The following is a 26,162-nucleotide window of genomic DNA, read 5'->3' as shown; positions in this document are numbered from 1 at the left end:
TTGTATTTTGGTTCTAAAAATGTTGAAGGAAGATTAAACAACCAAATAATTTAACATAAAATAATTTCAAAACAAAAGTTTTTGAAAGTTTTGTTAGCTGAAATTCTCCTAAAAGTTTAATGCAAAATGCTAAAAAATTTTAAAACTTCAAATTCAACAAAACCAAAAACAAATTTATTTTGAAGTTCTAATATATTATATTTTATAATTCTTTTTTATTTTAAAAATTTAAAGAGCTTTCTATAATTATTTTTGTAAAATTAATTTTTCAAAAAAAACAGAATTTTAAAATTGAAATTTTTGAATTTCTATATTTTTTTTGAAAACTAAATTTTTTTTAGAAAAAAAAACATTTAACTCAACAAAACCAAAAAAGTTAAATTTTTTGAACTTCTATATTTATTTTTGAAAATCTAAATTTTTCAGAAAAAATTTTAAAAACAGTTAAATTTTTTGAATTACTATATTTATTTTTGAAATTCTAAATTGTTTAGAAAAAATGTTAAAAACCGTTAAATTTTTTGAAGTTCCATATTTATTTTTGAAATTCTAAATTTTTCAGAAAAAACTCCGAAAACAGTTCATATCCAACGCTTATAAGCAATCAACACACTGTACGGCGCCTTGCCTTAACAAATCACTCAAACGAAAGACTTAAGCAACAAACTCGACTGCGCTGAGCCAACAGAGCACATAAACTTCCTGAGTAGTTTCTCTAATTCCACGCTGCTGAGCGACGAAAAGGTGCAGAAATTTGGCCGAAAAACGCAACGGCCGTCAGTAGGTTTCGTAGTTGGCAACGGTGAGCAGCGAAAACGAGCGAACTGAACGCATGCTTCGCGCAAAGTGTCGAGTTATACCGAACTGAACGGACGTGCTTTTGCGGCGACGCGTGAAACGAAATAGGCAACTAAGTATAAATATATAGAAATATTTATAAAAAATATTTAGAAATATTTAAAAAAAATTAGAGTTTAAATATCAATTTAGGTGAAAATTTTTGGAAAAAAAAAATAACGTCGAATTTTTGTTAATTTTCACAGACAAAAAAAAATTATTTGATTTTGCATCTTTTTCAAAGTCCAAATAAAAACGTGTTTAAATTTTGTGTTTATATATATATATAAGTATACGTGAGTGTGTGTTGCAAAAGGCAAATAAATTGCACAAATAAAGCAAACAAATCCAAGCGTTAGAAAGCATTCCACGACTTGTTTTGGCAGTTTCGCATTTAAAACAGTGTTTCAAATACTAAAATTCTAATTTTTAAATATTTATAGAAGTGTGTCATATGAAGCGCTAAAAAAGATCATCCATTTTTTTCCCCAAAAAAAACTCTCGAATCTAAATTTTATACTCCCATTTGTATGCATTTGTGAATTTTCAGGAAATAAAGCAGAAATATACTTCACCTACGCCGCGCTGCTGCTTCGTGTTTCAAATTGGTAATTTTGCTTGCTTATTTTTAACAAAATAAAAAAGTAAAAATAGAAATAGAAATAAATTGAATTAAGTTTAAATGTGCGATCGATCGCCCGAGCGATAAAATAACACAAGTGAAATTATTGTGATTTGTGTGCGCATGTTGTGCGACCGACTGACAGCCGCTGCAAAATTAGCTTGAAATAAACAGTTGTGTGGATTTTGGTTGTTGTTGGCTTAAGCGGTTCATATTGAATTTCGTTAAAAGGTGTAGTAAAAATTCGTAGCTTCTTCGCATTCGCCCAATCACATTTCGTTTGGCTGGGCACTTATCATTCCCGAAGCCTAGATAGTGCTCGATTTCAAGCAGCACGTGCGTGGATTATATAAAGAGCGTGCACAAGTGTGAATAATCTGTAAAGTGCCGAACACGAACGGAATACGAAAAAAATGTAAGTGATTTTAGATATGTTTTTGTGGTTGCTGAGTGTGTGTGCGTTGAAATTTGGTTATTTTGGTTCCTTTCTAATCTAGTTTTATTAGAATGAATTAGAATTATATTAGTGAGAAGTGTGTGTGTTTTTCGAATTTTATATTTTGGTATAATTGGGTTGCTTAATTTATTTATTATATAATTATACGCGTTTTGAGGTTTTTTTTACTAAAAATATGTTAAATAATATAAACGATTTTTGAAAAAAAAATCATTAAAATAAAACAAAACAATTACCAAGCAGTAATTACGAAGCAGTGTAAAATCCTTTGTCTGCAAAAATCGATTTCATAATGAAAAACAATTTAACGACGGGTTTAATTGAAATTTTGTGTTTCCAATGACATAACGATTACGGAATGTTTTAAATGTTGCAGAACTATTTTTAAGAGTTTACTTTATCCCGAACACAAGGAATTAAGTGAGAAAAAGCATTCGGTGAAAGTTCAATTCATCGAAAACCCGCGTTATGGGGTTATATACAGTTAGAAGGCCGAAGAAAAGTGAATTTCCCAGAATTTTTTCTGAGAAAACTTTTCAATTTATTGACCCAAAAATTGGTACACACTTAATAGCGTACTTATCTGTATTTTAAAATTTGGTATTAGCAAATATTTATTTTTAAAAGAACTACAGCCGGTCTTCGGGAGCTCTTCTCAAAAAACGTTTCACGATGACCACTATATCTTTTTTAAATCTAAAAATAAATTTTTTTGGCAAAATGGCGGTTTCGGAAAAAAACTCGATTTTCGACCAAAATTTCAGCCTTAAATTGTTTATAAAAAAATTTTTATCGTTGATAAAAAATCTTCGTTTAATTACTAAAAATATATTTAAGAAGCTCGTGTTAAATTTGAGACTAATCGATTTAGCCATTTTTGAGTAATGTTGGTCACAGAACTTTTTCACCTTTTGAAGAAAACGCGTTAAAATGCACTTCCAAGCACTGTGTCTTTTTAAGTTTGCGTGTATGAATCGTGTCAATGATAAAATCAAACCAAAACACTTGAATCTTTTGGAAAAATTACTTGACACCGTTGCTGAAGAGCCTACAATCAACAAAGGCAACATCACTGATATGGAGTCCTGGATTAATGTATATGATGTAGGAACAGTGCAATAATTTAGCGCATGGCGATCCAAAAATGAGACAAAATCACGACAAAGTCGGCCAAAAATTTAGGTGATACTTTTTTCTTTTCATGGTCTGCTTGGATTCACAATGCATATGATCACATGATCAATATGGAATATTACAGAGACAAAACGAAGTTCATCGGTCAGCCAGCAAATATTTGTTCTTGCCTGTTCGGGTCAAATTTGATGAGATGGTAAACCTCATATTTGACCAATAATTCTTCATTATGGCTAAATCCTTTTTCTATTAGCTTTATTTTGAAATAAGAGAACAAGAAAAAAAAAACACTAACCACTGAGAAAGGAAAATACGATGGATTGGGTTGCAGTTCAAATACCAATTCTACAATTTTTGTCAAAATTTTCACTAGTTTGATCATTCTTTTGATGAAACCGCACTCAATTATTTCTCAAATAGTAACGTTTTCCTACGATTTCGATTTTTTTAAGCTAGTCACTGAACTATTTGGTACCTATCCCAAAAAATAAATATTATGAACTTGCTAGATGCAACGCCAGCAGCCGTCTCAGCTGACTGTTAAGTCTTAAACCCATCCATCCATGTTTCATCCTTAGAAATATAATTTTAAGTTTATTATGATTGGCCTGCCCAAAAGCATAGTTCTCTTGTTGGCTTTTGTAAATTGTGTTCGAAATTTGTTCGAAAATTTCCCATACTCTGCTACTATAACATTTTCTATACCTTCCCTTGATATTTAAACCTTGAATAAGGTTAAAGTTCGCCACTAAGTTTGTAAACAGGAGGAAATTTCGGATACCACATACGTAGGTTACCTCTCAAATTTCTGGATTAGAGTAAAAAATTAAAATTTTAATCATCAATAATCGTTGGATAATTTTTCAAAGTATTTCCCAATAATATTCATATACTTTTGCCCGCGTTTGCACCAAATTTTGAAGCGACACTCTGATTGAGGTATCTCCAAAACATGCGTTATGAGCGTATCAACCGTTTCTTCGGGTAATGAAAAATGTTGAACTCTTAGTTTATTTTTTTGTATTCAAAAAAAGTCATACGGTGGATGACTAAAGTGAAATATATATATAAATGATCAGCATGACGAGCTGAGTCGAGTCGATTTAGCCATATCCGTCTGTTCATCTGTCCGTCAGTATGTAGACTTCAGTTTTGTTGAATTTGAAATTTTGTAAAAGTCCTTTTTTCTTAATTATCTAGTATATGTCATAAACTATAAGCTGATAGATGCCGCGAAAGCGCCTCATAATGTGTTTTAATGGCAATAATTTTCACAAAAAATAGTAAAATATTGTTTTTCGGGTTATTTTTTCATAATTTTCGATACAAGTTCTAATAATAATAAATGCTCTTCTTTAATTAACTCTCTCAAATGCCTACCTTCATGCATCTGCAATAACCATATCAGAAAAATTCAATCACATTTCGAGCTGTATACAAATTATTGATAAAATAATTAGATTATGAGCTAATTAAGAAATAAGTATATTTTTCAACATTTGGATTTATTTTATTGTTTTGAAAACATCACGTGATGTTATGTCACATCATATGATTTAATATCACTATTCATGTGAGTCTCAAATTATTAAATTTTTTATTTAAAATTGAGAAACAAGTATATTTTCCAGCATTTTAGTTATTTTTATGGATTCAAAAACGTCACGTGATGTTGTGTTGCATCATATAATTTAATATTACATTTCATGTGACTGCCAATTATTTAATTTTGATTTAAAATTGAGAATCAAGAATATTTTCCAGCATTTTACTTAATTTTATTGATTTAAAAGCGTCACGTGATGTTACGTCATATGATTTAATATTACATTATAAGATATAAGGCAAATCAATGACGTTTAAACTTTTCCGGCATATTTTTTGTTAATTCGTTATAATTCGAATTTATTAATATTTAAATTCAAATCACAGACATTTTAATATGATGTGACATCACATCTTCTCCCGATTGAAATCATTTGCAGCATTTACTTTAACTATAATTTTGATTTATATGTTCATGGACACTTCTCATGCTTAGAGTTGTCGTTTTATACTTATAAGGTACAAGTATACGGATTAATATTTTTATATTGACATCGTTTCCCTGTCTAGGCAGGGAATTGCCTAGCACTAAATGCCAAATTAGTGCTTACAAAGCAGAGCAAAACCTAAAAATCTAACATTCTCAGCTAACTGTAAGATCAGACCTTATCAAACATCGTTTTTGTCATGAACTGCCGTTGGCTAAAAGCTTTATATAACAGCATTGTTGTTAGAGTTGATTTATCTAACAGCAAAGTCAAATGTATGTACATAATGGACTGCCTTTTTCTAGTAAAATGATATTTGCTAACTATTAGTAAGATTTTGAAACTTGGTTTTACACAAAAAAACCGTTTTTCAATGCAATCTTTGGTAAACACTTAACATAAATCTACAAGCCATGCCAAACAATTTAAGGAAACGAGGAAGGCAGCTTGACACTAATCGACGACAATGCCAAATTCGGCGGAAAAAATTTAGCGCTGAAGGTTAAAGCATCAAAGCAATTTAGCAAATGCAAAAGAAAATAGCAAAATATTTTTAAAATGTTCACACTTAATTAAGTAACAAGATTGATTGATATGACCATTGAGCTATTAACAGACTTGAACCATGCGGGTGGTTGCTTGATTTTTATAGTTTTCTGCATAAAAGGTGTTATATGTATATATGTGCTAAAATATGCGCTTATATAGCGGCATATATATAGTACTTCAATACCTTGGCACTAACATGCCCCGTTGAATCATATGGCTATTGTTTCGTCAAGCAAATTTTGTGTCTAAAAAAAGCAACACAACAACTATTGCGAAGCTTTGAGTGCATGCTGAGGGCGTAGACGTCACATAACACATATACATGTACACATATGCTTGGCTAAAGCCAACGCCAAAACTTGTCAAATCCCAACGGAGTTACACGCGTCAAATGATCATGGCCAAAGCCGGCTTTGTTGAGATCAGCTAACAACAAAAACACCACTATCACAACATAGCCAGATAAAATCTGACAGTTCAGCAACCACAAAGTGGAAACAAATATATATAAGTATATATACATATATAAACATGTATGTATGTATTTGTCGCGATGCTTCATTTATGGTCTGTGCAAAGTTTCCACGCAATAAAACACATTAACGCTATCTGAAAGTGAATAAAACCATAAACAGAAAACAAAAAGCCCACAAGCAACGCCAATGCACACATACTCTTACACACAAGTAGTTATATGAACACACATACACACTGATATGCACACGCATGTCACTTCGGCAAAACAACGGCTGTCAACTCGCCTGTCAAAATTCCAATATTTTGTCAAACACTTGGACACGCGCATACACAAACAACAAACACACTGAAAGCAGCTATATAAAAAGCCGAAGCAAAAGCAAAAGTGTTGAAATAACCGTTAAAAATTGCTTTGCATAACTTTTGTCATGGCTGTCAAACATTTTGCGGCGCTGCGCAACAGCCGGGAAGCGAAAAAAGTTGTTGCTCGCATCGTCGTAGAGGACAACAGAAATTCAAAAGCTTCAACATACAAAGTAAATGCATTGCAAAAAACGGTGATCTATTGTGCGAGCAACTCGTCACATACATACATACATACCTACAAAATAACCTATCTATATATATATTTATATACATGTATAACCTTTGTATATGGTATATAGCCGAGTATAATAAAATCTGAATCCGCTACATTTGAGTTTAATTTGAATTTTTGGGCTAGTCTCTGGCACAGTGACCGGCATTGAAATGCAAATAAATTGGTTTTTCTGCGAAAAAATATAAATAAAGTCAAAGTGATCTATTGTAGTGCGGGCGGTTTGACCGTTATGCCGCTGACTGTATTTTTTGCTGATGCCATTTGGTGCAGTGAAGCTGCTTTTATAGTTGCCTGATCTCTTAATGTTGAATTTTTTATCATACGAAAAGAAATTATTTCCTGTTCGATACTTTAAGAGTGTTTTACGTAGGTTGGCAACTCTAGTGTTGCAATCTGGCAACTCACAACTTCATTTTGAAGTTTGATATTTTTGATGTTATACATACTCAGAATTTGTGTTGTTTACAGTAGCTTAATATATTCAACTCGACAAAAAATGAAATTAAATCGCGAACCTTTTCGCTTGATTATTCTTTACAACTTGCGATGTGGATTAACTCATCAAGAGTGCATAGATATAGTTAATTCGATTTTTGGCGATGAAGCTCCATCAAGGACTACAGTTTATTGATGGTATGATGAATTCAATCGAGGTCGTATATCACTTCAGGACGAATTTCGTGGAGGGCGTCCAAAATCAGTTGTTTTTCCGGAAATTATTGATGCTGTGCGATAACTGATATTGAAGATCATGTTCACGATAGGTCACATTGATTGATAGATTGAAACAACTATAGGCATTAGTGGCAACAGGATACATTCAATATTGCATAATCATTTGATTGTCTAAAATTAACTGGAACAACTGTATGTTTGAGCACTGAAAACATCGATTGGATGAGCCATCTACCATATAGTCGAATGACTTCTTTTTGCTCCCATTTGTCAAAAATAAACTAAGAGGCGAACTTTATTCGACAACTGAAGATGGAATGGATTCTTTCAGAACGAGTGTTTTGGATATATCAATGAGAGTGGCAAACGTCTCGAAGCATTTTCTACGATTAATATTAGTTTATATTTTCTAATCACGAAATATAAAAGCCAACCCTTGTATCTAATCTAACCCTGATGACTGTTTACACTGGTAAACAAAAATCCACTTTTTTGTGACATGACAAAACAAATTATTTATTGTGTAAAAATTGCCACAAATACAGAAAATAGCTACATATTTCTTCTATCACTTATAGTTTTTTTGCTATGGGGATATTATTGTTATATTATTTTAATAACCAAAGAGTACCTTAAAATGTTATTTTCGATGTTTTTCGGCGATATTTTGTTTTTGGAGTATCCCTTAACAATGTCCAGCAGTAATCGGTAAGCAAACTGGCACTCCACCTGCCTTGGCACAGTTTCTCCATAGCAGAAATGTCTTGGTGGAACCGTTCTCCATGTTCGTCACTTAAACTTTTGTGGAAAAATCCAGATCGGAAAGTGAATTTTAAGGGACATGCTGCAACCAATTTTTTTATAGGCAATAAGTAGTTCAGTCACAAGATATTTGTAATTGTCAGCTTTCACATTTCCTAGAAAATTTTTAACAACGCTTTCAAAGGCACTCCAGGCTTGTATTTCAGTTGAGCATTGAGCATTTGCAAATGTTTTATCTTTCATTAGTTCTCTTATGTGCGAACCCACATATATGTCCTCCTTAGTTTTTGCTTCACTGACTCTTGGACATTTTTGTTTCAGATACAGAGCCCTCTTCCATTACTGTCCATTGCCTTGAAAAAATGCTTCATTAAACCCAATTTAATATGCAAAGGTGGTAGTAATACCTTTTTGGGATCAACTAGAGGTTCACTGGTAACGTTTTTTTGTCGCGAAGTGAGTGCCTGACGTACTAGTCACTGCTCGGAGTGGTCATGTGAATTTGCTGAATAGCCAGAAGTTACACGAAGGTAAATCAGGTGAATGCGGTGGTTGGGGCACGATATTTGTTGAAAATGTGGCGAAATGATTACGAATGATCAATGTAGTATGAGATGGTGCATTATCGCACTTCTTTCTTTAATAAATTCAGACATAGTAAAAATCGAAGAATTCACTTTTAGAGCCTCACAAAAAGACGCGTATCTCAAATACTAATGTATATTTTGAAGTGAAATTTAGCATAGATGTCACTAATAGTACTAACAACTTACAGAAGAAAAAAAATTACCGATTCGAAAAATACGCCAAGTATAAATTAATTAAAATTAATTCACCTTTCAATTTGATCACAGTAGTATTGTAAAATCTAAAGCCGCAGATTACAGAATATCTGTGGGTGATAGAAAAATTCTGTTTTCAGATTTGACTTGAGAGTATCAAACTGCATTAGAAACAGCTAAGAATTTTCATTTCACAAATTATGTGTCTACCAGTGTTATTAGCTTAGTCTGGTTACTTTTTTAACTTCGGAAAAATCTTAAACACTTATTTAATGAAATCATTGACTTCCATGATGCTCATTTTTTATACTCAGAACCTCTTGGAATTTTGCTACGCAATATAATTAGTACAGAAATCTAACTTTAAAGAACTAGGACACTGCAAAAACTTCAATTTACTTCCGTATAAGTTTAGAGGGCGACTACGAAAACCTTTAACACATATTCCATACTTTTTGTCCTCATTGAACCCGGAAGAAAAGGAATAACTCGATCAATTTGCAATCCATATAAAGTCCTCATTTCTATAACGCACACAAAACTAACTAAAAACTAAACTCGTTCAACACATTCAAAGCAAATATTCCGACATTCTTTCAACGTTTTACTGCACTAACAAGGTTGAGCAATTCTTTTGCTTAATACTTTTTTTGTCTTTTCGCACTTTGGCACTTTAGCACCCTCAATTCAGAGATGTAAAAAAGTTGATTGATTAACTTGCAAAATCAATTAGCGCATTGTGCGCGCCCTCATGAATATTCATCTATGTGTTATATGTGGTACATGGATTTGTAGAATGGATACTTTTATGTGCACACACCTGCTAAAGTGGTAATAAGAATGACCTAAGGTCCGCATATGGTTAAGTGCTTTGTGTGTTTGGTGTGTCAATGGCATTCAACATGAATAGAGCGCATTCAACAATAAAATGAATTTATTATTTATGAAAATTTATACCCAATGGCAAAAAAAACAAACAAATATTAATAAATTGGTAAGAAATACATATAAAAATCACACAGTTGTTATGAGCGAGCTAGCTTGGACTTAATTGTTTCAAATTGCTTTTCAGATAATTAACCATTCCACAGATGATTTTGAGGAATGTTGCAAAGTCGTTCGTAACATTTACTTAGACAGAACAGGCAGTAATAGTCCTTAGCTACTAACTGATTCTCTCTGAACACTTACTAGGAATATTTATTAAAAATTTATGTGCGTAATTTTCATAATCTTTTCTTCTTAGTTTGTGCAAAACATTCAGTCGTGGTCTGCATTTCGAATTGAAACATATTTTCTCGATATTTCATAAGGATATAGGAAGTTTGTTTCTTGATAAAATTAAGGTAAGGAAGTAGGGATGATCCTGTCCTTAAAGCTGACGCAAATTTTAAATTGGACAGCTGTGAAAGCTGATCCTTTGTGTTTCCCAAAAATCCCTCATTTCCATTACCAGACCCTTATTGATTGCCTTCGCTCTTTGAGCCTGCCTCAAATTTGCTTAAGTTGTTAATATCAATCCCAGCAACTTCGCCGGGTTAGCCGAAAGTGTTTTTATTGAGATGTTTCAACTCAGTCTAGCAAAAGCCTGGACCGTTGTGAAGAAAATTATTCCACCTCACTTTCATCCATTCAACTTTGGTAATTTTCATCCGAAAATATATTTAACCTCATCGCATGTGTGCTTATTACACAGAGTTCAGTCAGTACACCTATCTTGGAGGCGAGAAGCACCTTGTTAAGAGCAAGTATTTTGCAGGAACCAGAAAACCATAGAAAAGTTAATTACATAGAATTTGAGTGATCTAATCAAAGCACCAAATTGGAATAGAAGGGTGTTGTGATTTGAACTAGGGCAGTATGAGGACGTAACAGTAGAATCAATATGAACAGAGCGGCCAAACCTTATATACGAATTAAAATTTTATGGAAAGGATATGTCATGACTGACTTGGAAACAAATTTAGCCATCCACATGTGCTTATTCCTAATTGAACGCATAAAAATGCAATTTTTGTGAAGAGGAAGGTTAATATATTTGAATAATCAGCGATTCATAAAAAAAAAATGGATTACCTTTATCCCGTAGTGGATCTCCACTAGGACCACCGAAAACAGATGTCTGACTCTGAGCAGGATTTTTCTACTTAAAATTATATAAAATGATTAGATATTGATTGAAGGCCAATCAAAAGTGATTTTTGGGAAAATGGTGACCTCCCAAAAGAAAGACGATCCTTTGCCACAAAATTTTTTCCGAAATCGAAATTATTATCAACACTTTTATTTCTTCCGTCATTCCTAATATTTCTGATATAAATGTTCATAAAGGTTTTATAAATATTTCAAGTTAATCGGTCCAGCCGTTTTGACAAATATTCCTCTGAGAATAACGTTCGAGAGAACCGAATCAATTTAAGTTTTCAGGCGAATGAAGACATTCCGACTTAGACTAATTGCAAGCGATAGTCGTACGAAGTTCAGCAATCGTCGTCAGCTCGTTGGCATAGACGTATGATGTTGAGCTACAGGAATAGCATAACGGCGTCAAACCGCACGACCAAGGAGGCCATTTCGTTAGATAACACATTCACCAAACTTGTTTTTCAACAAATCGATTGTGACTTTCACTGCGTGGCTTGTGGCGGCATTCAGCTGGAACCACATATTGTCCAAGTTCATATCTTCCGAGTCGGCCAAAAATATTCGGTTATCATTGGGCGGTAGCGATTCCCATTTACAGTAACGTGCCGGTCTTAATCATCTCGGAAGAAGTACGGCCCAATGACGCCGCCGGCCCATAAACCGCAACAAACCGTAATGCAATGGGGACTCATGGAATACATATGGATTGCTGCCTGACCAATAACGCATATTTTCCTTATTGACGAAGCCATTCAGCCAGAAATCGACCTCAATGCTGAAGATGAATTTTCGATAAAAATCTGGATCGTTTTCAAATTGGGGTCAAGCGGCTTCAATTCTTGCGTCAATCTGATCTCATCTGATTTGGGTCTTCCTCAATTGATGCGCTAGCGGCAGCAGTATTCTAGACACTACGGCACTTATTTGCCTCACTGGCACGGGAACATCTTATGCTGTGCCTGTGAATTCAAATTTTTCCACAATACGCTCAATTATTGATCTGAAAGGACGCGTTTGACGACCATTAATTGGACGGAGCGATCTTTAAGTTGAGCCCACTGATTCCGAATTTCGGTAGTAAATTTTAATAATTTCGACTCGTTGTTGGATCGTACATATACTCGTATCTTTCCATAATGAAATGGCAAACCTTACTGGAGTGCAATGTCAAAAGAGCGAAAAAATATGGCGGCGTTTGCTGTCCCTATTGGTCTACCTTTTTATCGTCTTTGAAAGCAATAATTTGGATGAGAACAATATGGCAAGCCACCAAATCATTATCTCCATAACTTTTTTCTGAAAACGAATAACCGCTGTGGCCTTAAAATTGAACGCATATCACTACAAAACATACCAGTTCTCTAGTGAAACGATGGTTTTACTATTTCACAGCAGGTTATGTATGCTAAATTTATTTGCGTACTTCAGGCAACAATTGTAAAAGTAGTCCGGCAGCTAAGGCCACCCCCATACGAGGAAGGAGCATAAGAGTTTGTACATAAAATTTGCACATATGCTACATATGTAAATTTATATTGACCAGGTTTTCGGACCACATATTTGTTTGCTTTCAATTTGACTTGTTACGCTCCCGGAAGTCTACATACGCGCTTACGTACTTATTACCAGACACCGACAATATGAGTACATTCTATGTGGGAACAAAAATAGCACTTTATGACTTTATATTTAATTACAAAAAAAAAGGAACTCAATCTTGTTATTGCGTGTCTATAAACAAAACATATTTATGTATGTAATGTGTTTCAATGGCCATGCAAGGCGAGCATTGAAAATCGGTTCTGAACGAGTAGGTAATGAATACTTGAAAGTAGTTTAAACGAACAACGAAACACCAATTGTAATTGATTTTGTTTGGTTTTGTTTTGTTGTTGCTTTTCAAATATATGTACGTCATTGCTTGACATAAAAAGTTGTTTGATCTGCTATCGACGCGATTGTATCGAATTTATTGGTTTACGCACGCAATTGAGGGCCTTAAATGGTGTTTACTTTTTCAGCGGAATTAAATTACTGGTGGCTAATTGAGTTGTTCAAAGAGAATGTGCATATAACAAAATGACAAAACAATTTTATATAGTTGAATTGAATTTTTTTACAATTCTTTTTCGCAATGCCGCTCGAAGCCATTTGACCACACCTTAACTACGCAATTATGTCGAGAGCTAAACTTGACGTAAATAATTGAAAAAAATAATAATGCTAATGATAACAAATAAATTATAGAGCAATTGTTTTTTAAATCGAATACCAAAACTATCACTTAAGAATACATGCACATTAGAGATCAATTTACTAATTCTCTTCGTTTTATTTTCAATATTTAATAGAATACTTTATGGTACCCTCAATTAGAGCAGAAAAAATGTGTATTTATATAACATACTTTTTGTTACTTTTTTACTCCAAACATTTTGTCTCGCAATTACAAGGTGTTATAGTTTTTCTGTCGACGCATATATAACTAACCAAACCATCGATTAGACGGTCATTAAGTTAGAAAAACTGCTATTAAAAGTTCTGTCAGTGCAAAGGAGTGTTTGGTAATTGATTTGATTTCGAACGGTTGTTTTTATTGGACGTGTTCATTAGTAAAATTAACTAATTAAGCGACAATTAAAAGTTAAGAGCTCAATTAAATCAACTATTAGGTGAGTTTAATAATATCAACCCTTCATAATTGGATTAAGTTTCTTAAAAAAAAATTCTTCACCAAGTGAGAAAAGTGCTTCCCCAGCTGAACCAGTCCTAACCTATCATCCTCAGGTTAGGACTTAGGGAAGTTGGGTGTATGAGACGCTCTGGGGAGGGAAATATTGAAATTCTTCACTTTTGGCTCATACACCTACCAGGGATTTATGGAATGGACGAAGTCGTTAGAGGAGTGGTGCATTAAGGACGGTTCGAAGTTGAGGAGAGTAGGAGTAACCTTACCAAAGTCGTTGACTCTCACTTGGACATAAATTCGTCCTTTGTGTTAACCAAAAACTCCGAAAAGTTAGATAATAAGATCCCCATCAATCGACGAATCGTTTTATGCTTACAATAAACTTATTAAGGCGTTTAATTTATATCTCAGAAATTTCGCTGAGTTTGCCAAAGGAGTGTCTAGATTTTTTAAGTGACAAGATGATTCCACCTCGTCTTCCTTCATACGACAAAGTCCGACAGATTATTGAGCCGCACCGCATGTTAACCTATTGGACAGTGTCCAGCTACAACACCTATAATTTTGTCGCGTTTGGCTTTGCTAAGCACCAGTAGTTCGGATGACCATTTCCGGTTCACTCTATGCCAAAACTATCTTGCAGTAGCACAAGTTCTGTTTGTTGAACAGCGCTTGCTGAGCTCATTGGAAGTCCAATGGTCCAATTCCAGAACGCAAGCAAGAATCGAAGAACCGATTCGACTCCAGTAAAATGAAATTGAGGAAAGGGCAGACTTAGGCAGCTCATCGGCTTTGCAGTTACCGCCGATTCCGCTGTTGTTGTGTACTAATACTAATCTAATTTAGAAGAAGCTCAAATCTAATGCTAATGATGTTAAGCACTCCATGACTAGTTTTCAGCACACAGTCAGATATCTCAGCCAATCGGCTGTCAGAGTGAGTACACATCTCTCTAAACGAGGCATCACTCTGATGTTTGAAAGACAGAAGACGCTACCATCAACTTTCTCTCTTAATTTCAACCCGTCAGTGAAGAAGCTCACTGCACCCCTCCTCAAACGGCTTAGTCTCGTTCACATATCACACGAAGTTATGTGAGCCGAGAAAGAACCGTCAAGAGACGGTTGTGCCGTGTAGTGATCTAGATAGAAAGAATGTAACTAAAGCAGTGAATAATTTCAGAATGTCCTCCTTCTTATATAACCAGCTTCGCTTAGTGTAATAGTACCCTCGCCGCAAAGCACCTACTAGCTATATGTATAGGTGCAACAGATGGAATTGCATTGAATGCCAGTTTTGGGATAGTCCTTATTGCACCCCAAAATCTGATGAGTGGCGTTGTTTTGCTGTTACGGTTCTTCCAAGAGCCTTTCAGCAAAGAACGACCTCTTAAAACATTATTGGTTTAACTAGCTCTTCCCAATCGCTCCTCTAAAACAGTATAAAGCGAAAGATACCTCCCTCACTCTCTCCTTGATGTTTGGGTTTCTACGATGATATGGTATTATAACTATAAACTCTACATTGGTTTTTTTTCTTGCTAAGATACATGAAAATTTGTTCAAAAGTCCCAAAGCAGTAAGCCTTCCCCGAATATTCTCCAATATATAGGATATTTTTCACTGTCTTGAAGGACATATTTTTTACCATTATATAAAATACAGATATTATTTACTAAATTCGATTGAGATTTTCAGACCTTCAAATTTTAATCTCTAAGATATCGTCAACAAGAGATAAGCGTACGAAGACGTTTCAGGGTATATATCACAATATATGACAGTACCTTAGGGATCTCCAGCAGAGTAATCTGCAGCTTTGCCCTCTTTTATTGCGATCGCGTCTTTCATCCCTCTGGTTTAGGATTCATCTACCACATGTTCTTTAAAGTTCACTGTTACTCGTATTTTAACATCTTTCTTCTTTTCCAAAAATTTTATTGATGTTTTAAAAACTCAGTGTCGGATTTAAACTCCATAGTCTAAGTGGCCAGCCAGATCGCGTTTTTTTTTCTGTGATCAAGGTGTCAGCTGTCATAAAACCAGGTTAGCCCAAGCGGAAAAAGTTAGATGTAAAATGTTCGGGAACCTACCCATAGGCATTAACAGGTCACGAATTTTGTTTTTTTTTCGGTTTCGATTCAGTGTTGGAACGCCATTCGGGAGATACTTGAACACTTTCAATGTCATATTCATAAACCCACGGATCGTCATCAGTAATGCTATGTTGCCAACCATTTTTTGGCGACACATTTCATACCCGAAACATTAAACAATTTGTGTTGAGTAGATACGTAAGAGATGTTGTGACCCGCTCTCTCTCTCAGTCCGATGCCAACATGACGATTTTCAAGCACTGTTTCTTTAACTTTTTTGATGTTATCGTCATTAACGGCAGTAACGACGAAGAGGCGGGTTTTCAATAACTTCACGACTTTCGCTTTGTGCCCGAAACCTTTCTGCAATTTTTCAACGATTCCGTAGCCGTAGTTACATGGTCGACATTGGCAACTAAAATCTATAGGTCCCTGGAGTTATTTATTAAATTGAGATTAAATTTTATTAGGAGCAACTATTGAAGATAAGAATATAGTGAGTGTATTGATAGGAAAATATTAGACATTTACTATGTAGAAACTGACTAGCAGGAGAAACCTTTAAGTCATGACAGTTGGACGACTATTGTTGTATAAAAGCTACGATTTCAACCTCCATCCTCTGATTGCCAGTATTATATCAAACTCTAACCGCCAGAAATAGCAAACTTCTGTTCCAAGGTTCATCGATCAATAACCTAAACCTTAACATTTGTGGTATTTCTCACTCCACAAGTGGTTTTAAATCTTACTAAACCCGCCACTTAATATTCCTTATCAAGATGCACAACAAAAATAGAAGAATAAACTAAAGCTATATTATTTAATTAATTTAGAGAATATTCAAACACAATCTCACTCCAAACAAAACATGTTGGATATTCCAAATTGGTTACATGAGGGTTTTTTACAATTTTATCATGATGTGTTCAGCGAGTTAGTTAGTACTGTACTATATCTGTATGCTATTTCCGGTTACTTATTGCTAATATGGTCTAATACGCTGGGGGTTACATACTCCTCTTTCCATTTACTTTTTACTTTCTGTAGGTGATCTCAAATATTTGTAGTCACAACAACTACAACAAAAAGTTTATGTGCACCGCGAAGTTAACACCTGTTCGCGACTGCAACAATAAAGTGTAGCTTAAAATTCAGTACACAATTGATTAGGTAACTGGAATAATCCGCTGGTGGCTGCGAAATTCACATGTAATCCGACAAACGCAGCGCAAAACAATGAAAATTTGCAAATAAAATAAAAGCAACAAAAACATTTTACTTTTCCCTCACAGTTGCCAGTACTAATAGAATACGAAATTAGTTATTATAACACACACACATTTTTATAAAAGTGCTATAAACAAGCTAATTTATATTTCTATCAACAAAGTCAGTGAACGAGTTAGAGTAGCACAAAAAAAAATTGCAAAAACAAAACAGAAACAACAACAAAAACAATTAAAAACACCCTGCGCAAATAGAAAAGTTTCCATACAAGGACTTGAGTTTAATCGATCAGTTTGTATGGCAGCTATATCCTATAGTGGTCCGATCTGAACAATTTCTTCAAAGGTTATACCGTTGGTTTGGGCAGTCATGTAAGTCAAATTTCGTGAAGATATCACGTCAAATAAAAACTTTTGTCATCGAAGGACTTGATTTTGATCGGTCAGTTTGTCAGCTTATTATAGTGCCGATCTGAACAATTTGTTTCCAGATTGTAGTGACCCGTGTGTGCTATTTCTGAACAATTTGTTTGGAACTTATTTGATGTCAATGTCTTGAATACTAGTCTGTAACAATTTCTTCAAATTTCGTTGAAAAAGTCAAATCTTGTAAAATTTTTTCATACAAGAACTTAATATTGATCGGTCAGTTTGTATGGCAGCTATATCCAATAGTGATCCGATCTGAACAATTTCTTTGGAAATTATGTCAATGTCTTGAATACTAGTCTGTACCAAATTTCTTGAAAATATCTTGTAATTTAAAAAAGTTTTCCATACAAGGACTTGATTTTGATAGGTCAGTTTGTATAACAGCTATATGCTATAGCGGTCCGATAATGACGATTTCGACAAATAAGTAGCTGCTTGGTGAGGAAAGAGCATGAACAAAATTTCCGATCGATATCTTTAAAACTTTAGGATTAGATCGCGTATATTAAGACAAACGGATAGGCATGACTAAATCGAATCAGCTCGTCACACAAATCATTTATATACAAGTATGTACATATTTTATAGATTCTTCGACGTTTCGTTCTATGTATTACAAATTTCGTGGAACATTAATTTACCGTGTGTAGGGTATAGAAAATCAGAGCAAAAATAGAGAAACATCAAAAACTCAAACTGTCACCTTTCACAGGTTTAAAATAAGAAAAATAAAGCAGATACTCACTCACCCACATATATATAATGCATATATATATCCGAGCTTGTTAGCTCATCAGACAGCAAATGCCTTTTTAGCAAAACGTTAATTTACACCAAACGATGCGCCAGTCATGACGGCACTTTTAACACCATTTTGTTGTTGTGCACTTTTATCACCCGTTGTTTTTGTTTTCACTTTTGTAACTTGCATTTTCTATTTATTTGCTTAATCGCGCAATGACTCTCGTAAAGTAAATAAACAACATGTACAACAACAGCAAAAACACTGAAACGAGATAAACAGACGAAAGATAATTTTAGAAACACTTAATTAATAGTTATGACACGTTAACTACTTAGTAAGTACTTATTCATCGTAATGAGTGACTGCTGGGCACTACGCCCACCTGAGCGTGCGCTGACGTTTATTTCGTGCTTATTAACTGTTAATTTATAGCAGTTTTCGTTTTAATGTTTAAATTGATGGGTTTAGGAAGTGATTGTTACTTGAAAACCACTAATTGAATACAAAAAAAGTTAATATTGCGGTTACTTTTTTTAATTTGCAAGGTGATATTTCATTTAGGGTAATTTACTGTTAATTAGCTTAGTCGTTCAATTAGAACATTATCAGCCCCATATAATTAATTTGCAGCTAACTGGAAAAAATTGATATTTGAATTGCTACAAATATCAGAAAGCGGATGTCAAGAAATTGTGTGCATTCAAAGAAGTATTTTATCTTTTGCGAACTTTACAATGATACATTTTAAGGGAGGGCAGCTAATCTGATTCTCCCATGACGAATTGAGAAATTAGATCTATATACGTTCCTTTATTTTCTCAATAACAGTGGATTAATATCTAGATCCTAAATGGTAAGGTGTTCACAAGGAAAAATACTTTTTAGATAAATGTGGTCTACGAGAAGAAAACACTTTCCTCCAGCATTTTATGAGATAGTGCGAAATCGGGTGAAATCGAATAATAATTACGGCATAACTACTGAAATAGAGTAATTGGGTAATGGATACTGATCCGACTCTTATTGAAAAAATTGAAACTTCTCTTAGCATTTAGGCACTAATATAAGCTTCAAAGTACCTACATACATACATATGTATGATTTTACACCGAAAATATCGACAAATTTACGATATATGGCAATAAAATAAAGTTTATATGTTTATGTATTAAAATTAATAAACTTTGTTCAGTACTTTCCTTAGACTCAATATAAGAAATATCATCATTTTTACTATTCTAGATGATTTTATACTTTTTTAGTCGACCATCTTAATAAAATTAACTAAATTTTGAAACCCAGTCCCATTCTAATCTGGGCAAAAAAAAGTAAGAATTTTTAATTTAGATTTCGCGCAAAAACTCATTCATGAAAATATTTACTTTCTGCAGGTTGGTATGACTGTCAGGGATATCTGTCTCAAATATCACATCAAAATAGTCATTGGTCTTTAGTATACGTTTGTCTTTCTGAAGTACATAAAGTGCATTCGGCGATTTTTGCGATGATTGAATCTATACAAAAAAGGAGTTCCATTAAATTTTGTGTGCGGAATCAAATTTCTGTTGTCGAAACGTTCAGAATGTTGGAAAAGGCCTTCGGTGATAATTTTTTGTCGCGAGCAAGTGTTTTTGATTGGTACAAATTATTCAAAGAGGGTCGAGAATGCGTTGACGACGAACCACGTATAGGGCGGCCATCAACATCAACTTATGATCCCAATTCCTTCCGACCAGCCAAACTGTCAACAAGGAATACAATTTGCTCGAAGCTATTCGTAAAAAAGAGGGCGGAATTATGGGGTAACAACTCTTGGTTTTTGCACCACGATAATGCACCGTCGTATACTGCATTCATTCTTCGTGATTTTTTCGCCAAATTTTCAACCAATATCGTGCCGCAACCACCATATTTCCCTGATTTAATAGTTTCGAGGACTGGAAATAATGGTTGGCACAAGTGTATTGGAGCCAAGGAGGATTACTTTGAGGGCGACGACATAGATTTTGAAAAATAATTTAAGAATTTTAATAATAGGTTGTCAAAAAAGTCTTGCGGTATTTTCGCTAGTTGGCGCTGAAAGCGCGTAGTTCTAGTTTTATTCGTCGCATCGGGTCATGCTATACCTTTTTGGAAAGCTCATTTCACGCGCTAACACGTGTTTGATTGATTGACGTTTCTTTTAAGTCGTTCTTGAGTTATAGCGTCGCAAACATGGAGCAAAATAAAGAGAAAATACGGCATATTTTACAGTACTACTACGATAAAGGCAAAAATGCATCTCAAGCCGCCAATAAAATTTGTGCAGTTTATGGACCCGATACAGTTTCCATTTCCACCGCACAACGATGGTTTCAACGTTTTCGTTCTGGTGTAGAGGTGGTCGAAAATGCGCCACGCTCCGGAAGGCCTGTCGTCGAAAATTGCGATAAAATCGTATATAGCAGCCGTAGTAGCAGCCGTAGCATCGGTCAAGAGCTGGGCATGAGTCATCAAAAATTCATTTCAATTTCAATAAAAAAAAAAAAAAAATCAATAAAAATACCGCAAGACTTTTTTGATAAACCATTATTATTAGCAAAGTCTTACTATTTTTTTTCATAGTAGTATGTATACTGAATATTTGATATTTGAGAACCAACAATTAGTTCACCTTTGAACTTTTCATTACCAAGCTGCGGAAATTTTCTAAAAATGTAATCAAAATAATTCCTAACCACATCCAAAGCTTTGTTATATCATTCCTTTGCAAATTTTGAGGAAATAACTTTGCCGGAGATGTTTCACCATACCTCTCGCTTTTAGTGATAGATTGTACTGTTTTCTGGGAATATGGCGACATCATTGCTTCACGCATGCAAATTACTATTGAAACGAAAATGGAGTTTTTTCATGATAAATTCGTAATCTGTACACATGAAACCATCGAAATTTGCTAATATATCCAGAGCCACAAAAATTCTTAGTTTTTGTATCGCTTTGCTATCGCTGTTATGGTTAAGTTTATTTAAAATTTTTAAACCAATGTGTGAGTTATTTTATGAAAAATATACCTAAACATTTTCTCAAACTTAAATTACTACCAAAAGTAGCATATCAGAGCCTGCACTTGGCTCCACTAACCGAATCTAATGATACCCACTTCAGGGGTTGAATTTATGCCGGCAGTAATTGAAGATGTTCCAATATACAAAATGCGATTCGGTACTAAAAATTAAAGAAATCGGTTCATATTTCCACTAACCGTTAGCTACCCGATGTAATGATTTTCATTCTTTGGGTATTTTGTAATTGATTTACAATGAAATAACAAGAAAATATTTGATTCATATGTGTGTGTTTTTTTTTTTTTCACAAGCTATACGAGCAAATATGACTAAGCCAATTATAATTTTGATGCAGTAACTCGCATTAAATCATCACTAAATAGCTTAATAAATTTATAGCTTACATATGTACATATGTATTCCTTATGCGTCACATTTACCACATACATATGTATGTATGATAAGTACAAGCAAGGTGTACCAAGTAATTATTGTATTGTATTTATACTATTTATTTATATAATTGTTTTTTAATTCCCAATATATTAGCGAATGAAGTAACTAAAAAGACTGATTTGATTTGTATGCTTCTTCTTTTCAGCTGTTTCATCGCGCTCCAAGTCCACACACACAAATGCCTAAACCACTCGTAGATATCTCCGCATCTATGTCACAATGAAGAGTATTATTTCTCGTTTCTATAGTAATTATGGCTTTAGTCTTATTTATGTGGTAAGTTGAATGTTGAGTACACCGATTTTATCGCTTCTAAAATATATGCATTTAGTTTAACGAGCACAAGCGAACACATATTAAATCATAGCTAGTTATAATACGAATTTTATTGGCCGAGATTTTATGTTTCTGCTTGGCAGCGCATTGTGTTGCTGTCGTGGATGATTAAACGATAGATCAAATGTGAAAATTGCTTTTTTTACCGGATAAGTATATAATATAAGTGGTTATATATAGTAGATATTCGGTTAAAAAGTATAGGTTACTTTCTTGATTTCAGGAAAAAGTTTCCTTCCGCTAGAGTGGTTTATTAGTCAGAAATGATTTTTGATTGCCTAAATTTATATATTGTACGAAATTTAAATAATCTGAGGACTCAATTTAGTATCTTTCTTACTGTTTGAGTTAGCCATTGAGAAGCCATAAATTATTATTTTTGATACATAAGTTCCTGTTGAGCTTGGGAGCACATTGATAGATCTTCAACGTGATATTTTTATGACAAGCAAGACCAAGAATTTTCAATGAACTGACATAAACCATTAGAGAGAGTTTTGTTTGGAATCCACCAAAGCGGTACCGTTGTCGCCCTTTTTGGCGTCACCGGAACCTCTAACGAACCGTTCATACATCTGATGAAATAAAAATGACATTGATAGACTGCCTAGACATAACAGGATTTGATTTCCACTGACATCCCCAACATCTTCAGGCCATTGACTAGCTCAAAGATATCTTCCTGCAAATTAAGAAAGTTTGCCACTTCATTGACGTTCACTTCAGTCAAGGTTCCAACAAAGAAAAAAGTCACAGCAGTTCAAATCTGGCGAATAAGTGGGCTGAGTGATGACTCTACATTTGTGTTTGGCCAAAAAATTTGTTTTAATCACGTTAGAATGTCACAGCACATTCAGGTCTTTTGCTATTAGTCTAACATATGAAAACCTATCTCTGGTATCTCTGATGCTAACTGGACGATTTTCAAGAGCAGTATTTTTTCCTTTTTTCATTTTATTGTCATTAGGATGGTCGTATGTTTCAACTCGCATGTGACAAGTTTTCAATGCCTGCCCGACCTTCACTGAGTGTTTTGTGCCATTTAAATACTTGTCTTCGATATAAAGTAGACTTTCCAAACACTTCTGAAACATTTTCAACGAATCCGGTGAGTCCATATTTTTTCTATGGCAGAAAACATCAAACAAACTTTCCCTGTCGGAAAGAAACAACTGAAAAACGCAATCTAGTTCTAATATGAAGTTCGGGTCAAATATGATCTTGAGTATGTGTTATCTAATGATTGGTGTGACGCACCGATTACCACAAGATCTAGGGTTCCAAGAGAAAATACTGAACCATACCCACGATAATTTGTTCTAAAAATGAATAAGTGGTATGAATATTTTAAAAAGAATTAGTCTTCTTAAGTATACCGTGGCATACAGCATGATTCAATAAGTAATTTGGTAACCAAAGATAGATATTTTAAATTCTGGAAAAGGCTTTAAAGTAGTTTGAACTTCCCTATTCTAAAGCATACAGTAATTACAATTTTTCCATAATGATAAATATTGTTCATATTTATAGTCAGGTCTGAGCCATATTTTTATTGCTTCTGTTTCAGTTCATAGTCACAATAATTTTACGCATTCTTTCTTCGCAGATACTAGTTTATACAACATTAGCGCACAGTGTACCGTCTTGCGGTTTATATGGAGCGCCGCCGTGCCAGTTTGTACCAGCGCCGCCGGGACAAACACCATCATGTGCTCGACCCGGTCGAACTTACTGCGAGCATGTGGACAATTATCCAACGTAAGTTAATAAAATCTATAATTTTTACATGCTATTATACAATCGAGGGACTTTATTTGGAAATACGTTCATTTTGGTAGTGCTAGGGTTTGAGAACGCCAATAAAGAAGAAGGGTGTTTAGGTACCTGAAAAGTAGTATGATTTCGAATGCTATGCTAAGTGGCGTTATGTTTTGCTATGTAATGTTATGTTTAGTTAAGTTATGTTAAGTCGTTAAGTCATGTTAAATTTTGCTTAAGTTTGGTTATGGTATGTCATGCTATTATGTTATGTGTTATGTAATGCTTATGTTATGTTGATTTATGTTTGGGTTATGTTAATTTTGTTATGTAATGTTATGTTTGCTGATTTATATTATGTTAAGTTAAGTCAAGTTAAGTTAAGTCATGCTAAGTTATGGTATGCCATGTTATGGTATCTTAAGTTGAATTATTTTATGCTATGTAATGTTATGCTATGCTGACTTATGTTATGTTAAGTTACGTTATGTTAAGTAATGTAAAGTGATGATAAAGGAGTTATGTAATGTTATATTATGCTGATTTATATTATGTTAAGTTAAGTCATGTTATTATGGTATGTAACGTTATTTTGTGTTATGTAATGTTATGTTATGCTGATTTATATTATGTTAAGTTAAGTTATATTATCATTTATATTATGTTAAGTTAAGTCATGTTAAGTTATGGTATGTCATGCTATGGTATCTTAAGTTGAATTATTTTATGCTATGTAACGTTATGCTATGCTGACTTATGTTATGTTAAGTTACGTTATGTTAAGTAATGTAAAGTGATGATAAATTGGGTTATGGCATGTCATGCTGTTAAGTTGTGTTATGTAATTTTATGTTATGCAAAGTTATTTTTTTTAATTAAGTTAGATTATGTCATGTCATGTTTAGTTCTGTTATGTTAAGTTAAGTTATACCATGCAATATTATTCTATGCTATTTTATCTTAAGTTATGCACTTATTTTAAATATACCAACAAACACTTCAAAAAAATTTAAACTTAATCTCACTGAGATGATATGCGAACCAGCATTTTTTTAGGCTGACAAATTCGCATTTTTCACTATTATTAGCTAATTAAACAAAGGCCAAGCATAACTGCTAATCTTCTGGTAAAACCACTATACCCCCTAGACTAATGTTTAAGCAATTAGGCAAAGCCGGTAGCAGTGACTGGCTTGGCGCCAATATATTTTATCGTTCACTGTTGCTCACCAAGCGTCTGGTCTAAAAAAAGTAAACAAAAAATGAAGTTCGTAAAAATAGCCAATAGTTTTATGGTATGTGTGATAATTAAGTAGGTTTGTCGCTGTTTCAATAAGCACTACTGCTGTGGTCCGCAAATTAGGAATTCCTCAAAGAACTTAAAATTATTTATTCTCCATATTACTTAATAACACATAGTGAACTGAAAAGGTCGTTGTTACTGAAGTGTCTGAAGGCTTAAGTGGAAATAAATTAACGCTTACGTATGAATGTTTACAAAATAAGTCTAAGTTAGAGGCAATAAATAAGATTTTGCTCCAAATGACGCTGGTAGGTCCAGTTTTTAAACGACAAGACAAAAAAAGTATAAAGCAAACAAGCCAAGGTATCGAAACATGTAAAAACAAAGAGTGATGTCTAGACCATTTAAAATATACTGACTAAAAGATACATGACAAGTAAATGAAATTAAAATGTAAATCTCTACAACAGTAATAATTAAAACACGGATACTTATGTAAAAGTACATCAAATTCAAAATAATAGCTATTTTTAAACGGAATTATTCCTATCTTGTGACATTATTAATTTTAATTTGAATATCCATAATTCCATAGGTAAGAGCATTCACCCCCTGAAAGTCAACGTTCAATTTCTAAGGGTAATTGCGAGAGTAATAAACTGATCAGAGTCCTTTTTAAATACTCAAAACCAAACAAACTCACTTTTAAAGCCCTTTGCTGGTTATAGCTACTTGTCAATGTGGATTAATTTATGACCGAAAAAGTTTGATAAACACTAGCAAACTGTTGTTAACCGGAGGTAAAATAATACTTGTTAAAAATAGCCACCATTTAAGCAACAAAAGAAGCTGGGGATAATAAAACTTGATACGAAGCAAATACATAAAAAATGTTTTCTAGCTTGGAAAAGTTGCATTCGGGGTTTTGGGGAGTTGTATACTTTATCACTAACATAAGTAAGTGAGTAGCAGAAAGCATTCAGTGTAGGTCATGAGGTCATCGAAAACTTGCCAATACCTCGTTCATCAACCACTATTAATGACGATAACAATGAACA

The 26,162-nt window shown here is 33.8% G+C and overlaps 1 protein-coding gene across 2 annotated transcripts in view; it reads left to right on the top strand.

The window, feature by feature from the left end:
- The first annotated feature begins 801 nt into the window (after positions 1–801).
- The window catches only part of LOC126762406 (protein spaetzle 5), a 37,360-nt gene continuing 11,999 nt past the window's right edge, over positions 802–26,162 (top strand). Inside the window, exons 1-4 of one of the 2 annotated variants that reach the window (XM_050479122.1) lie at positions 802–914; positions 1,388–1,874; positions 21,913–22,043; positions 23,710–23,861. In XM_050479122.1, coding sequence (XP_050335079.1) covers positions 21,987–22,043; positions 23,710–23,861 — 209 coding nt within the window. In that variant the 5' untranslated portion in view covers positions 802–914; positions 1,388–1,874; positions 21,913–21,986. Of the gene's footprint in view, positions 915–1,280; positions 1,875–21,912; positions 22,044–23,709; positions 23,862–26,162 lie in introns of both variants that reach the window. The other variant, XM_050479121.1, reaches the window with a different exon arrangement.

The sequence above is a fragment of the Bactrocera neohumeralis genome, chromosome 6, assembly GCF_024586455.1.
Source record: "Bactrocera neohumeralis isolate Rockhampton chromosome 6, APGP_CSIRO_Bneo_wtdbg2-racon-allhic-juicebox.fasta_v2, whole genome shotgun sequence".
NCBI lineage: Eukaryota > Metazoa > Arthropoda > Insecta > Diptera > Tephritidae > Bactrocera > Bactrocera neohumeralis.
The sequence above is the reverse complement of the archived record's forward strand: the minus strand, read 5'-3'. Positions and strand labels throughout refer to the sequence as shown.